This window comes from Pristis pectinata, chromosome 3 (genome assembly GCF_009764475.1).
Source record: "Pristis pectinata isolate sPriPec2 chromosome 3, sPriPec2.1.pri, whole genome shotgun sequence".
NCBI lineage: Eukaryota > Metazoa > Chordata > Chondrichthyes > Rhinopristiformes > Pristidae > Pristis > Pristis pectinata.
In genome coordinates, this window is record NC_067407.1 from 109,851,260 (window position 1) to 109,867,247 (window position 15,988).

Here is a 15,988-nt window from a genome sequence, read left to right on the forward strand (position 1 = left end):
CAATTCATCTGCTTGAACAGCTAGGAGTCTATGAATCCCATCATTGACACTGAAGAGATCCCATTGACCTGAGAGAGGAATGGGATTACTCTGTGACTGGCATAGACTTGATGGATCGAAATGACCTTCTGTGATGGAAGAAAATATGTAAATGTGAAATGAGACCATAAAAGTAGAACAAGCAACTAAATTATCTCAGTTTTGTTCAGACCTGCTCTTTCAAAAAACACACATTCTACAAACTCAAGCATGTAAAAGTGGAAGCTTGTTTAATATTGCTCTACCATCATCCTGAAAGGCATAATTAGAGTACACATTGGAACTGATTAAAGTTACAGAATCATTGTCTCCTTTTGCATTAACAATATATACAATATAAAATAAATACATTTACACAAATGGACATTTGTCAGAGCACACAGTATGATACACGTCACAAAAATATACAGTTGATTGTTTACAGATGTGAAGCACAAAGCTTGTCTAGACTACAGACATGGTTTTTCACTACAGATTAAACTTCAACTCCTGGTATTTGTAGCTTTTTTAAAACTTTTTTTTCTGCTTTTAAACTTTGCATGTAAGACTGCCGTAAATTGTTTGTAGGCAGGTAAACACAGATGCATAAATAATTTAAATACAACCACCAACACCCAACATTCTCTTCTATATAAGAAAAATAGCTGTTTATAATTTTTTCATATTATTTTGAAACTTGTCTTTTTTAAAATGCAAATAGTGGAATAAATATTTGTTCTGATTGAAATGCAAGTGCAACTGTAAGGAGTCGCACAATCATATTGCCATAATTAAGCAGAAAAAAAGATAATTGTAAAGAAAAGAAAGGAGAAAAAATAGATACAGCTTAAAACGTAGAACCATTTTAAATATCTCAGTTTGCTGCTCTGAGTACTGGTAAATGAGACTTTGCTGCTGGTTCTAACCATAAGCATGAACAAAATAAATCTTAAATCCTTCCCTTGCACTCCACAGAGCTAAGCTCCTATTACTCAAAATCAGCACCTTACTCCCAGGAGTTGGATTTTTTTTTAAGGGTCGTGCCAGCTTCTTAGTTCCCTATTACAGCTATAAACTTCAAGTTATTGACCACCTGAACGAGCTGCTAATGATGAATAAAGTCTAGAATCACAGTACAGTCAATTCTCTACTGAGAAACCACAATCTACTAAATAGTCTCGTACGGCTAATGATACACAGTATTTATAGCACAAGGTTGATGCATACCGTCAACCTTTTTGTCTTTTTCTTTTTTTTTGTTCAAAGCACACAATGTAGCAGTAGTTTGGGAAACTTGTATGCACCAAAAACTTGTAACGACACAAAGCTGGTTTTAACAACCATTTGAGATGTTTGAACATAGCTATATTTACAGCGTTTAAAAATTAGACATTTACCTATTGATTGGAAATATTCAAATTCTTTTCTAAGATATACATTATTATTCTACAATAAACTGTTACACAAAATATCCCTTTTTAAATTAATGATTTAAATGTGTATTGTCAGAAGAGATATTTGTTCTGATTCTTAAACTATTTGTTCTTATTATTAATAGGAGCAATCTTATCACCAGTAAGGAATAGAATACACTATCTCCTGAGGAATTTTACATCCATTACTGTCTCTAATTCTACCCTGTGTCTAATGCGTACAATCACAAGAATCTAACACCACAATAAGAACAAGACAACAGTCTTTGAATTCAACTAAAATTAGAAGAACACAGCAAACATGAAACATTGCAAGCTGAACTACAACATTTTTTTTGTTTCCAATACATGACCTCAGGTTAGGCTCACAATCTTTGATTACATATGTGTACACAGAAGAGGATGTCACATGGTACAACAGGGAGCAGCTACTAATACTGACATTTGAGTACTTGGTACAGGTTAGCGCCTTTGTTTGTTTTTAAAATGTAGCAAATGTAGCCTTTAAAGGGGAGGAAAAACATCTGATTAGTTGCTAAATCAAATTTACACCTTAACAGTCATGTTTTGAATGGTTAATAAATATGCCTGCAAAGTACATTATTTTACATTAGTACCATATTTCCAAAATATGCTGGGACAAGCTAGTGTATAATCTTGTTGCACTGGATTCAATTGTCAAATTGACTAATCTATCAATAAAGGTGTAATCTAATTTCAGTAGTGATCTTGAAGCTATGTATTACCTTGTGTTAAAGAAGTTGAGGATTTTGAATGAACTGGCACTCAACATAAATTGCATCCATAAAAAGTATGCACCTTCTCATTCACTATTGCTTAAGATAAATTCACAGATTAATAAAATGGCTGTAGTGGTAAAGCTGGTACAAAAAACCCATAAACAACATCAACAACAAAGGTTTTAAAAAAAGTTTTGTTTGTTCTTCATAACTGTCCATCGTTTTTCCAGCCAGCAAAGAAATGCAGTATTTTCAGTATTGCATGACTGAGTAAAGCTTACTATTCCCTGAAATAGACATAGTTCCTAACCTAAGAAATATCTGGAAGACTTGAAAACAATTAAGGAATTAAATGGCTGTAACTGATCTAAGGTGGAAAAAATGCAATGAGAAGAAGCAGCCAATGCAACGCTGCTCCGATGCCTAATTACAGACTGTTCATATGGAACCTAATACTGCATTCAGTCGATGCGCTGTACTGTTAGGTAAAACAGTTGTCAGTCTGAATCCTTTGTTGATGGGGATATTTTTCTTCTTATTAATTCAGTGGCATCCATATTATGGATTCCCATCCTTTGGCAGGGCTGGCTTCCTTCTCTCTCTTCATTTAGAGACCTCATTAAAAAGTTCAACAGCAAAATCTGCATGAAAAAATCTTAGAAGAATGAGAAGTTGAAAGCTGCTTCACAGTCATACTGCTAAATATCAGTGCAGTTTTTTTTCAATTAAACACTACAGTTAACTTTTGTCTGTTTCAATTCCTACGTTTCTTCCCTTTGCTGTGGCCTAACCCATTCTGTACGTTTTCATGGGAAGGCCTAGGTTCCTCTAGTCAGACCTTGGCCTCCAGCATTTCCAAGAATAGTTTGTGCATGGGAACTTTGCCTTCCAGTTTGATGTTGTAGAAATGCTGCACAGCTTTGGTAGAGGTCTGCCGGAGAAGAGGGAGCGTCATCAGTAGCTTACCAGCACGGCGTGGGTCTTCCCCGTGCTGCCCAGCCTCATAGTCCTGCAGGGCCTCATGCAAGACATCTTGCAGCTTCTGAACAGCCTCAACATCTTCTATGTGCATTGAATCTGCAAGACAATAAAACCAATAAAACAATTAAAGAAAAAAATATGCCTATCTGCATGATGACTTGTTTCAAGTACACAATGCTTCACATCTGCTTGAAACATGGATCACTCAACTAAAAGGCACTCAACTGTAGATTTAAACAAAATGTCCTCAAACTTTAAACAAAGGAACATCATGATTTTTCATTTGATAATTTGTTGAATATCTGTATTGTGTTTTATAGATCTTGACCGACGAACAGCTGCTTAAATTTCATAAAATAAACCAAGTACTTAGGGACATAGTTTTTAACATTTAAGTTCTATTAATAGTCCACGTCCTGAATTGGATGTGGAAAGACTTCCAAGAACACTCTAAACAGACAATAAGTACAAAAAAGGCAAGCACTATCTTTTATATTCAATGAACATCTCATCTGAAGATCTGTTGTTAAAATAAATTTAACCTAGCAGTTATAGAGGTGAAACAAACATTTAAAAAGGAACAGCTTTTGATAAAAGGACAGAAAGCTGGATTTTATCTGACTATCTAGGGAAGTTCTGTTTGCAATACTCTTTGCTTTCTTTTGTCTTTTGAAGTGAGTAATTAAGTTCTCTGTTATTTCTAATCTAGTTATTATTATTTTATTTTGGTGCAACTGTACTGTGTTATCATTTATTTTTATACATTCAATACATGGTGAATCACCAGTAGGGTACTGCAAAAAGACTGGGAGTTGAGAGTTTCACTGCCAGTAAACAAACTGATATTTTCTGCAATCTGTTATTTGTAAAATATGAAGATTGTTATGATTAATCTCCTTGCAGTATTTTCTTTCAAATTGATGCTGCATGTTATGGTGCATTTGCAGCACTCCAGGATAAGTCTTAAAACTTCCGCTTTACTGTTCCTGAAATGCTAAAATCCAGAGGAACAGAAGCCTCATCCATTATCGCACAGCTACAGTATGATCTTGTGAAGCAGCTTACATCCCATTTGATGACACCTAAATAGTATTTTAATCTGGCATACAAGATGGACAATGTGCAAATATACATCATAACCAGACAAAATTAAATCGAAAGCAAGGTGAAAGTCTAGGAAAGTAGAAGTAAAAGTGAATTACTTGTCTGAAAATGCTGAGTTTGGAAATGTCATTTCCCTCATCAGAGTGGTGAAGTGCCAACAACAGTTGCTGAGACAAATAGAAAAAGTGCAACTTTTTGTTGAAACAATTTCCCTCCCATCAATCTGGGAATTTGCGCATCAATATATGAGATGAACTGTTAATTACAAAATCAATTAAAAAATAATTTTCAAAACAGTCACGCTTTGGTTCTCTGGGGTACAATTTGGCAGAAGGTTCATCTCGGACCCACCAAATCAAGAGCTGTCATCCGAAAATAAGCAAAAGCAATCTGGTTTTTCATTTTTCAGCGTGGCTGAGCCCAGCCTGAGATTGATCAGCACATATGGCCTCAGAAAACAAACTGTCAATACCTTGAATGCTGTAGAATTTGAACAAATGGCTGTCCTCCCATTCAGCTACTCATTGCATTCCATTTAACAGATTTTATTGACAGTTTCCTTCTTGTAATTAAAGAGAAAACTACTGGCCGGCAACCAAGATAAAGTTCAAAGATTAGGTCAAAACAAAAGAAGGCAGGGGGAAACGGAGGGACATGGCGTGATTGTCAACAGTACACAACATCAGAGCTGTTATTGACACACAGGTAGCTAACGATCAGCATGTTATTAAAGAGTGATCTATCATGAACTTTATGCAAATGCTAAAGTGCCTAAAGACTGCAATAAAGCATTGGGGAGCAGGGAAAAAACAACAAAGCACAAACGATTTTATTCATGATTCATTTCCAGTTGCTCCTGTGCTTTAAATTCAAATGTGCATAATGTGCATGCTGAAAAAGTTAACCTCTTCTATGCTGGCACAGAGTGAATGCAATTCACTAAAGAGAAAAAAGATGTTTTTTAGATCCAGTTGGCACTGCATCGAAAACAAAACTTCAGCACATTGAAAACAGGCTCCACTTCTGAAAGCATATCCTCAAATCTGAGAGAAGTGGTAAAGTACGTCTCACAGTAAATCAGCAACATAATTACGTTAACAGTCTTAAATGATTCATATTATACAAGACTGTTCTTGAAGCTACCAATTTCTCATGCACATTGTCAATTTGATTTTGTCCAACACTGAATACTCTAGCTTATTTTACAACAGGACTAAAAGGACGTAATCAACTTGAGAGATAAAATATTTTGATTTCCATTGCAATATAGAGTTAAATATTTCAACTAAAATAAAACATTTTTGCTTATTTTGGGGACTCACCAACTCAGAACGTGTTATTAGAGATGGGGTGAGGGGACAGGGAAGGTAATAATATTGAAACAGTGCCAAATCTGCCAACCTGAATTAGCAAGCGCTATAGCTTTGAGGGTGACAAACTCTTCTTTCTCCAGCTTCATGCTCTTGTATTTTTTTACCAGCTGTAGTATGGCGTTATTCAGATCAAGAAGTCCAGCTAGCTTTGACTGGTCTTCATCCATGATGTAGTCTTCAGCATATACTAGCTCATCCTCAAAAGATAGTGATCTGTACACAATCCCCAAGATCAGAATCTCCATCCAGGCACTCTGGAGGAGGCTCATCTGATCAGCCAGAGATAATGTGGAGAAGCCTGGAAAGAAAAGAAGGACATAACAGTGTTATAGTGTCACAAACTATGGATGAATATAGCGAAGGTGGAATCAGATTACTTTCAATTCACTATTAGAACCACTTTTCTCATCCATCAAATAAAACCCTGAATCAGGCCAATGGACACTAGATAACCACTAGAGAAATAACTTACTCTCTCAATTACATGAGAGTTTTTTTTGGTGGAAAGAGACAAGGGGTAAAAGGCAGAGGTAATCAAAGAAAATAATGGGCCTTTGTTTGGAGAGAGGAATTAAATGGACAGGGACTGCCATTTCTTATTTAAATGCTGTAAATCATGGTTTGGCTAGAAGGAACGTGCAACTCTCTTTTATTTTGCAGCATGACATACATCTCAAATTTATTTTTATTTTATTGTAGTGCTATTGTACTTTAATGCCACGTTAATATTATGAAACTTTACATACATATTGCCCATATACATATTTACATATATATTGCCCAATTGTATAGCTCTGATTAATTGTTAACACAAAAACAGTGATAGAGACAGAGACAAGGCCAAGGTCAGTGATGCACAAGCCCCGCCTACAATGATGAAGGTAGAGGCATTTCTTTTGGCAGAACTTCTTCCTATTCACGCTATTGTAGTGTGCAAGAAATAGTTCATGATCATCATTCAGAATAAGAAATTGGCATAAGCGAATGTGGTAACATCACAGTTAATCCTGTACTATCCATTCAAACAAAACTTATCAAAAATTTAGATGAGTAATACATAGGATCTGAAATTAACACAAGGCAATGTTGTTTTGCAGGATACGTATCCTATGTCCAATAATCAGTGGTTACATGTAAATGAAATTGTAATTTATATTTATTCTTTCCTCCAAATTTGTTTATGTTGCACAACATTGAATATGCAAGTGACACTGCTTTTACTATCGGTGAGGCTAAGGTATCCACAGCTGTGGTAACAGAAAAGCAAATCCGTCACCAGTTTATCAAGGGAGGGCAAATTTTGAAAACATCTGTTCAGGCAAGGCTGTCACAGTGAAGGCTTCGCTACATGAATCAGTTTGCTTCATCCCTGTCTAACTAGACCACTAATGGCAAACAGCTCATTATATGTCTTTCAGGCTATTGTTTATACCAACTACAGTACTAATTTATTATCTCCTCACCGTTAAGATCTACAATCTTGTTAACAGGACGAGAATGGTTTACAGCTTTTGAGGTGGTTTTTCTGGCCTGCCAGTGACATGCAATGGAATGCCAGTTGGCAGAGCCGACGAAAGGCACTTAATAAAATCATCAAAGGGAATTAACCAAACAACTGTGTGTGTGTGTGTGTGTGTGTGTGTGTGTGTGCGTGCGCGCGTGCGTGCGTGCGTGTGTACGGTGTACATCTGTGGTCACACAATCGAAGGGAATGGGTAAAGGAAGGGCATTTAATAAATTATAGTCAGCAAGTTAGACAGCATCTGTGCAGAGAGAAACAGAGTTGATATTTCGGGTCAATGGCCTTTCATCTGAACAAGGAGTAGCTACAGACATCCAGGACTTAAGATGCAGAGAAAAGGGGGAAGAGGAAGAGAATACAAATGCAAAGGTCTTTGAAAGGGTGGAGGGCGGGTGATAATACAAAGGATGATCGTGCAAAGTAACAAAAGCGTAGAGAAGGAATATATCCCGAACAGCTGAATGAAATCACCTAAGAAGTTAATTCTAGGAAATCTGAAACAAAATACTGGAAATGATCATTAACTGAAATTGTTAAATTCAGTGTTGTGTCAGGAAGGCTGTCATGTGCTTTGTAAGAAGATGAGATTCTGTTCCTTGATCTGACATTGAGCTTTGTTGGAACTGTGTATGTGGCTGAGGACAGAGAGGTCAGAGTGGAAGTGGGACAGAGAAGTGATGGGCAAATGGAAACTCAGGGTCATGTTTGGGGACTGAATGGAGATGTTCAGCAAGACTGTTACTCAAGTTGGTTTCTCCAAAGTGAGGGACACCACATTGACTGGCAACAGATAAAGTACACTGAACTGAAAAATATTGAAGAAAACTGCTCCTATACATGGAAAATGTTTGAGGCCCTTCATTTGATACAAATATTTGCCTTCTCCCTTCCCGGTATCCAAACCTTCCCTTTGTTCTCTCCCTCCCTTGTCTCTTACTCAGAATCTTTATTTCCAGTTCTGAGGAAAAATCATTTATCTGAAATATTAAATCTGCCTCTCCCTCTACAGATGTGACCTCACAGGCTGAATATTTCCTAGATTTACTATTTTGTTTCAGATTTCTCAGATCTACAGTATGTTATATTCATAACAAATCATGGCAGCAGCATTCACGTTAAATCATCCTCAATAATAATATTGAACAGGCCTGTACGCCTTTTTATTTTATATATTATTTCTGAAAAGTACAGAGCACTTTGTTTTGATATAAACAGCACAAAAATCAGTTTTCACATTCCTCATTTGAGTATTATGACTGCATTTAAACATGCAAAAGAGGTGTGAGAATACATTTGTGGGGTGAATCACACCTGGTATCACATTCGTGAGGGCATTAGTGCATACACCGTGAATGCCCGATGGAGGTATACAGTAAAGGTAGATTCTGATATAAATCAGCATAATATTAATTTAGTGCAGGGGGTAGTACTTCGGAGTTCAACATTCAAGCTGGTATCTTTTCTTAAATTTGCATGGCTAAGCACGTTCATCAGCACGATGTAACCTTTGGCAGTGATTCTTAAGGGGATCATTAAGTAATTACTGGTCAATTTCTTCTGACTGTTGCTATGATTCTTCAAATGTTTGATGCTTTCTATTGCTGTTTCAAGCTTCATATCTCTACTGTGAGTGGTGTATCAGGTGCTGAAGAACTTCCAAGGCTTCTGCAGGAAACAGTTACTCCCAGACATGGATAAATTAGTTGGCCTTCCCCTAGGAATAGAGTGTAACTGGGAGAATGGGTTGAAGACTTGCAGTACAGAAGAGGGAGGAAGAAGAGATGGGATAAAAGGACACCATATCTGCCCATTTCGGGTTTATGGACAAGTTTTTGGCAAGGAGTTATGTCTAGGCACTTGCCTTCCAAAAAGGTTGTCATCATTGAAATCTGCCACCTGCTGTAACTGCTTTTGCAATCTCAGAGCAGGCAAGGACTGCTGTGGCAGTATCTGTCAGGGTAGACATGGGAATGAACTTTTATGATCTAGCTCATCTTTGGCTAAAGCTGAGGATACTCGCAACATCATACTATGTGTAATCAACACTGGTGTAAAAGTGGAGAACGGATTACATCTCATTCTCTCTTGTCATAAAGTATCAAGCTTTGATTGCGTACAAATCAGTTAGCAGACTCTGACCTATATTGGAAACATAAGGGACTCTACTCCTTCAATGTCCAGCCAGTATGCCAGCTTTAGGCACTGCAGGCTTGCCTTAACTAGTGTTAACAACACACAGTATTAAACCTCAGCTAAAGCACCTAGGTCATGAATAGAGTACTTTGCATGGACTGAATGCTACAATCATGGAAATGACCAAAGTGCATGATGTTGGTGCACAGCGGGCATTTCACTCAATGGTTAATCATGAAGTGTGATCCCGACACCCATTTGTAGTTTGTCATCATGGGGGACACTGCCATAAGCTCTCTTTGTTAGATTGTTCAGATGATACCTCCTTCCCCACCCCTTTTTTAGCAAATTTGCAGAAATATGCCTCAGAAATATTTTATAACAACACTACAGCCCACTAACAAGAACGTTAGTTCACATCCGATTAATTGTGAAATGGAAAAAGAGTTTGTCTTTTGTTAGACTCCCACAGTAGCCATCCCCATAGAATTACCAGATTGTCTGTGTGTGTGGCCTGCAGCACCTTCCAGTGATGAGGCTTTTTTTCCCCAACCCCTGCCACTGCTGTTGGTAAATAATTAGATTTACACATTCCCAATCTACACACATCTTCTGTCTAATAATTAAAAGCAGGATGATTAGTTTATTGAGTGGAGGGAGGAACTTTTTTTATTGAGGCCTATCAATGATTTTATCAGGGCAGCACTTTTACGGTTGTCATGTGGGCGCAGGCATCCAATTTTTCTTATCTGACTGATTAATACAAACGCTGTTTCAGGATGCATTAATTAACAGATACAAATCTACGTTCTCATGAAGGGATCAATAAAGAGAAGAAAAGAGGCATCAAAGTGAATTTAGTGCTGATGATGGAGAAGGCACTGTATTGACATTTACGTGTGTGGAAACTCCAAAGTCTCCCCAGTTCTGCTGCAGGCCTCAGCAGTGATGCTAATGCCAGCGGCGCTTGTCTAGCACTTTTGGATAGGTGAAGTGATGCACTTTAGTCAACTGAATGAGTCTAAGCCTCTTGTGTGTGTGTGTGTGTGTGTGTGTGTGAAGGGCAAAGAAATATCATCCAGTGACTCTGAAAGAAACATTTACATGTAGAGAATGAAAACTGTTTTTAGAGTAAGCCATTGCCATAATTTAGCTTTGAGGTAGAGTGGATGCACTTTATCTTCATATATGAAACGCTAATTATTTTTACCAGTTTATTAGCAGGCAAGCTGCTTTTTTTGTTACATGTTTGCTGGGACATATAAGAAACATACTGATGTTCATAGTAGTAGGTATTTAAAGACTTTTGGTGAGTAATTTATAGGAAAGCTGTAAAACACTTGACCTTTGACGAGACAAGAAAGTGCAGATGTTGGAATCTGGAGCAAAAAAACAAACACTTGACCCATGTTCTATCTACAAAGAATGCACTCTTAATTTTTATTTCACTATGATCAGGGAGGAAGGAAGAATTTTGACTGAGATTATGCTGACATTCTTGTACCTTATTTTGAATCCCCAGTTTTATGCCCCACTAAAACATACCTGTTGTGAATTGCCTTCCATTTTTATTTCCTTTCACTGACATGTTTTAACCAAGTTATCATTTTTTTCCCAAAAGTTAATCAAGGAGGGGCTTATTTTCTCTGTAAGAAAGAAATCTAAAGTGTAAAATTAACAGAGTATGGGGGCATGAATTTTCCTGGGATCCAATGCATGACATCAGTACAGCATTACCTGAGCCATCTGAAAGGAACCAAATGAAGCAGCAGTGGATTAATATTGCTCTTGCACACCTTCTGGTGGCCAATTATGCAACTGTATAGGACATCTAACAGCATGCCTTCTTGATCAAAATTAGTAAGTGATTGATTTTAAGAATTTGAAGTTTATAAAAAGTAAGCCAAGAAATGCCATTTCAAATGAGCACGATCTTTTTAAAAATATAATTTGCAAACTGGTTTTATGATGAAAATAAGCTTAAACAGATCAATGTACTTTTTGCATATGACATCTTCACTATGAAAATTAGATACAGTACCTCCTCTTCCCCAGCACACAGCTTCATGCAGCCTGTGTCAGTCTAAAATTCATTAGTGAAGCAGCTAATGTTTTGGAAGTTGCCTTTGTAATATCTTTGTCTCAGAAGAGATCCAGTAGTTTCCCCATAAGAGAGGTGACATTTCTATTGTGAATCTCAGTTCATCAATTTTGATGGACTTCAATATAGCAATGTTGGTTCCCACTCTAAACAAAAACATCTTCAGATATTATCATAATGTGGTCAAGGTATTAACCAGTGATACTGTCTTTTACAATTTTAGGACAAGAGTGTTTTGAGATAAAGTAGCTTTGCGTCTCAAAGAAACTGCGGAGGTCAAACATGCAGGGAATGTAATTTCAGGTATATTTAAGCATTATATAAAAAATACATTTTCTACCATAGCCTTTTTCCCAACCCTTTATCCAATTGGGGCACTAGAAATGTTTAACTTGATGAGCTACCTGGTTACATTACAAAGTTTACTTCACTGTATCAGGTGATTTTAAAAGACTAAACCTCAGAAAGAGAATGAAAATCAATTGTTTCTGATTATTTAGCTAAGAAAGGCAGCCCCAGCTAAGCTATGTGGTATCTTATTGCTACAGTAATATTATTAAATTATTTTATCATGTGTAGCCAAAATACATATGAAAAGTAATCTATTTGTCTAATATATGCCAATATACAAAATATTAGGGTAGATAAGAAAAACAGAAAAGAGGTTGTTAAAAGGCAAAACTGCAACTCAGTCACATAACATGCTATATTGCATAAGACCATGAGCAGACGTTTGTCTATATTAGAAATGCACACTGATTTGAAAACATCTGTTTGAACCCTTAATCAAAGAATTTTGAGCATTTAGCAAAAACGTACATCATGTACATATAACAAAACATGATTTTTTTCTGCCTACATTCAAATAGAGTTTCAATATTCAATAAATATTGAATAATTCTGTTTGGTGAAAGACAGTAAATATAGTGAAAATTAGAGAATTTTAACGCCTAATCCCCTTGAGCTCGTGTAACAGAGACATACTGAAATGTAGACTGGTGCCATTGAACAGACTGAAGTGGTTTCAGCTTTTATCAGAGGCTGCTTTCATCTCACTGAAACAAGGGATGAAACTCTATGCAGCAGCAATGCAGGATGAAAAAATACATTAACACTGCCATGTTTATCACAATCCATTTAGTAGCATTATCATTTACTCTTGAGGCAGACATCCCAAAGTCTATACCAGGATGGTAAGCTGCATGATTCTAATACACCTAATTAGGAATGCGCAGACTCTTAATTGCATACATTAAGACAATTCATAGCCAAGATTAATTCTAAATATACCCAAGCAGCTGTTTAAGATGCCTGGATTACAGTACGGACTGTACTTTTCCACTTAATTAGATATCAAAATTAAGCAGGAACAAGCATTTTGACATGACAGGATTGAACTGCTGCTTCATGTCCCAGAGCTGCACTTAAGTGACCACTAAACAGAGCTGCACAGATGGAGCAACATTAAATGCTGTACTGGAAAGTAATTTCAAATAATAAAATATCAATATTTACATTTTAATTACTCCTACTGAGAATCACTCTGTCATTTGACTATTGCTAGGACAGCATGGGGTAGTGAAATGACATTGGGCTTCTTACTGGGAGGACTATTTTGTTTCCATTAAGGAATGACAAGTGATCAGAGGCAACGACACCCGGACTTTTGTAAGAATGACACCATTATCCACACAGCATCCACACAGCAATATGCAACCTATAGCTGGGGGAAGGGGGAGGGGGAGGCACCTGTGCACTCTGCCAGTAATGACTTTAATGGAATCAGATAACTCTGCACTAGTGAAATGTTCTAGCTCGTTACCTCAAAACTGTGTGATCTTTTCCTTCTGCCCCTGGTGCAAGCTATTTAGGAGATGGTAAATCCTTCCTCATCATTTCCGTGAGCTTACTATGTACAATGCTTTTATAGCAATACACTGCTGAGCATTCACTTAAAATAAGTATTAGTTAAGACCACTTGACCATAAACAGGATCATATCTCATCCATTTTGATGATGTAACCATATAATTATAGGACTTATTATTCGAAACTGAGAAAAATATATCCTTCATTTGCTTCTGCCTTTTTCACAAGTATACTTTAAAATCAGATGTAAATATTAAAAAATATAATAAAAAGAATTACTGATACTGTATAATTTCTGTATTACAGCATTATCAATTGAAGATATTATATTCTCATTTTATTTGCTTTTAAAAGGCGAATAAAAGTGCCTCTCCTTTGACTAAGTGTAATTCTTTATTAATAATCTGATGCTTGGATACTGTCACTTAAATTCCTGGAATGACAAAAAGGCATTTCAGTATAATTTCAGTCAACATTATATTTTGGATATATACTTGGAAAGGAAAGTGCAGGGGCCTGGACCTAACTGTAAAGCTCTTTCAAAGAGGCATGATGGGCTGAATGGCCACTGCATATGGTGAATGGTTCTGTACAGTACCAGCATCTGCTGGATGATTGTGCTATAGTCCATGTTACAGGGCAGACATTTGACCTTCACTATACATGGCATATCACGCTGTACTCATTCCAGAAATTTGGTTCCACTATAGTTAATGGAACTAAATTTTGGGAGTAGAGCAAACACATAGAGTACGATAATGTGTTTTTACTGTGCACAACACTTTTGTGCTGTAATTTTGTAATCCCCTAGTGGTCATTTTGATCAAATTGACATCCAAATCAAATTTTTGTCCAGTCACACAGTGATCAATACAATGTTGATCATTTATTCAAGATCCTAATCTAAATTTATCCAGTTTGATCATTTGTTTTCCATTGTCTAATGCCAGTTTTGGGATTTATTGGACTACTTTAGTAAAAGAACAATGAACAAAAACACACAAAGAAAATTCAATCCTCTACCATAGTAAATCCAGCCTACATGCCAACCAATTGAGTGACAATCTTTATTTGTTCACTTTCAATTACCTCTTATCTTGACAATTATTACTTTAAATACTGTTCTTCAAATACTACTCTTTACAACATGATGATGTTTTATTCATCAAATCTTTAAACATCTATTGAAATGTTTTGCAATGGTGTACTAAAATAATAATAAAAGTCTGGCAACAGTAATGCTGTAGAATATTAAATAACATTAACAAAATAAACTTTTTTTCCCACTGAAGTTCTATATTGTGAATCAGTGGGTTTATATTGTACTCAATTTATTCAGCATGAAAGCAAGGAAAATCAAATATTTTGATGGATTTTTTCAGCATTATGTTTTTGAAACTGATAAAGCCTTTGGAAAGAAATACTAAACAAGAGTAGTATTTTTTTTAAAAAATGTCTGCACTTTACAAGTCACTCAATTTCTTATCAGCTACACCAAAAACACTGAATGAGGCAAATAGCTATGGAAAATGGCAGTTGTGACAAGTCTAATCTAGGATGCTATGACACTACATTTTGTACAAAATACTTCATTTATGATTGCTTGAGAGGAATTTTCCTTAGTTCAGTGCATCTTACAAATCTAGGCTCAATACATCACATTCCCTGAACACTCGTCTCCTTCATGCTTTAAAGGAAAGCCACTTCCCCATTTCACAGACTGAGTACCTTTTAATTTCAAAAAAGCCATGGTTCAAAATCTTAATTAATTGTTTCATACTGCTTCAGGATCATTATGCAATGTAATAAAGGACATGTAATTATGAAATTTTACAGCCATTACTGAGGCTGATGGCTCGTATTTCATCATAAGCTTCACCCAATGGCTTTTAGCTACTCCAGTTTCTTTGATGAAGTACAGACAGATCTATCACCCCCAAACAATAACCAGTCCAGGCATCTATAATAGCTACCTACAGATGAAGCAATAGATAAAGATAAACTATAAATCCCTGCACAAATGCAACCACAATGCCTTGGATTGACAAAGGAAGAGGATGAGCTAAGGGAGGCAGCAGCTGTGCATTAGGGCATCCCTCTCCAGATATCTGTTAGCTGTTCTGTCGTATGTCGTGTTTTACTCTTTCTTCTTCCCTCGGCAGTCCCCAGTAGATTTGTTTTTGAAGTCTATAGCTCCTTTCAGCTAATTCAGCAATTTTTTAAAGAAGTTTACAGACCCCAAGTGCATGTCAGTCACAAAAATTGTTGAGAAATGGGGATCCCTTTCACAAAAGCTAACACTGCTGCAAGGAAATGGGACAACCGAATATATATTGTTCCTATTTTCCCCCTTTTATTAAAAAGGTGCACCAAATATTCCCAGGTGAGCCACTTCTGTGTATTAGTACATTAAAAATTTGGACTCTGAAAGCTGACAAAAAATTCACCAATGATGAGAACTATGTGTACAGTTTAAAGGTGCTTTGCCATACATTTGAATATGTCATGACTAACAGAGAAAGAAGACATATGAAAATAGGTTTGTATAAGAGTACAACTGTGGGGAAAATAATTAGTTATATAGTTCTTTTTGCAGATAAGTTTTCTGATACTTCTCACATAAATGGTTTTGAAATGATGTTTTATAGCAACCAGGAAAACATGATAGCTATATTAACCCATCCCTCTACCGCACAGAAAGAAATCAACAATAAA

The 15,988-nt window shown here is 36.4% G+C and overlaps 1 protein-coding gene across 22 annotated transcripts in view; it reads right to left on the reverse strand.

Moving 5' to 3' along the window:
• Positions 1-258: 258 nt before the first annotated feature.
• Positions 259-15,988, reverse strand: part of esrrga (estrogen-related receptor gamma a) — a 264,711-nt gene continuing 248,981 nt past the window's right edge. For all 22 annotated transcript variants that reach the window (XM_052011550.1, XM_052011555.1, XM_052011560.1 and 19 more), the window contains 2 exons: positions 5,678-5,947; positions 259-3,268 (listed from right to left, as the gene is read on the reverse strand). In XM_052011550.1, coding sequence (XP_051867510.1) covers positions 3,024-3,268; positions 5,678-5,947 — 515 coding nt within the window. In that variant the 3' untranslated portion in view covers positions 259-3,023. The remainder of the gene's footprint in view (positions 3,269-5,677; positions 5,948-15,988) is intronic.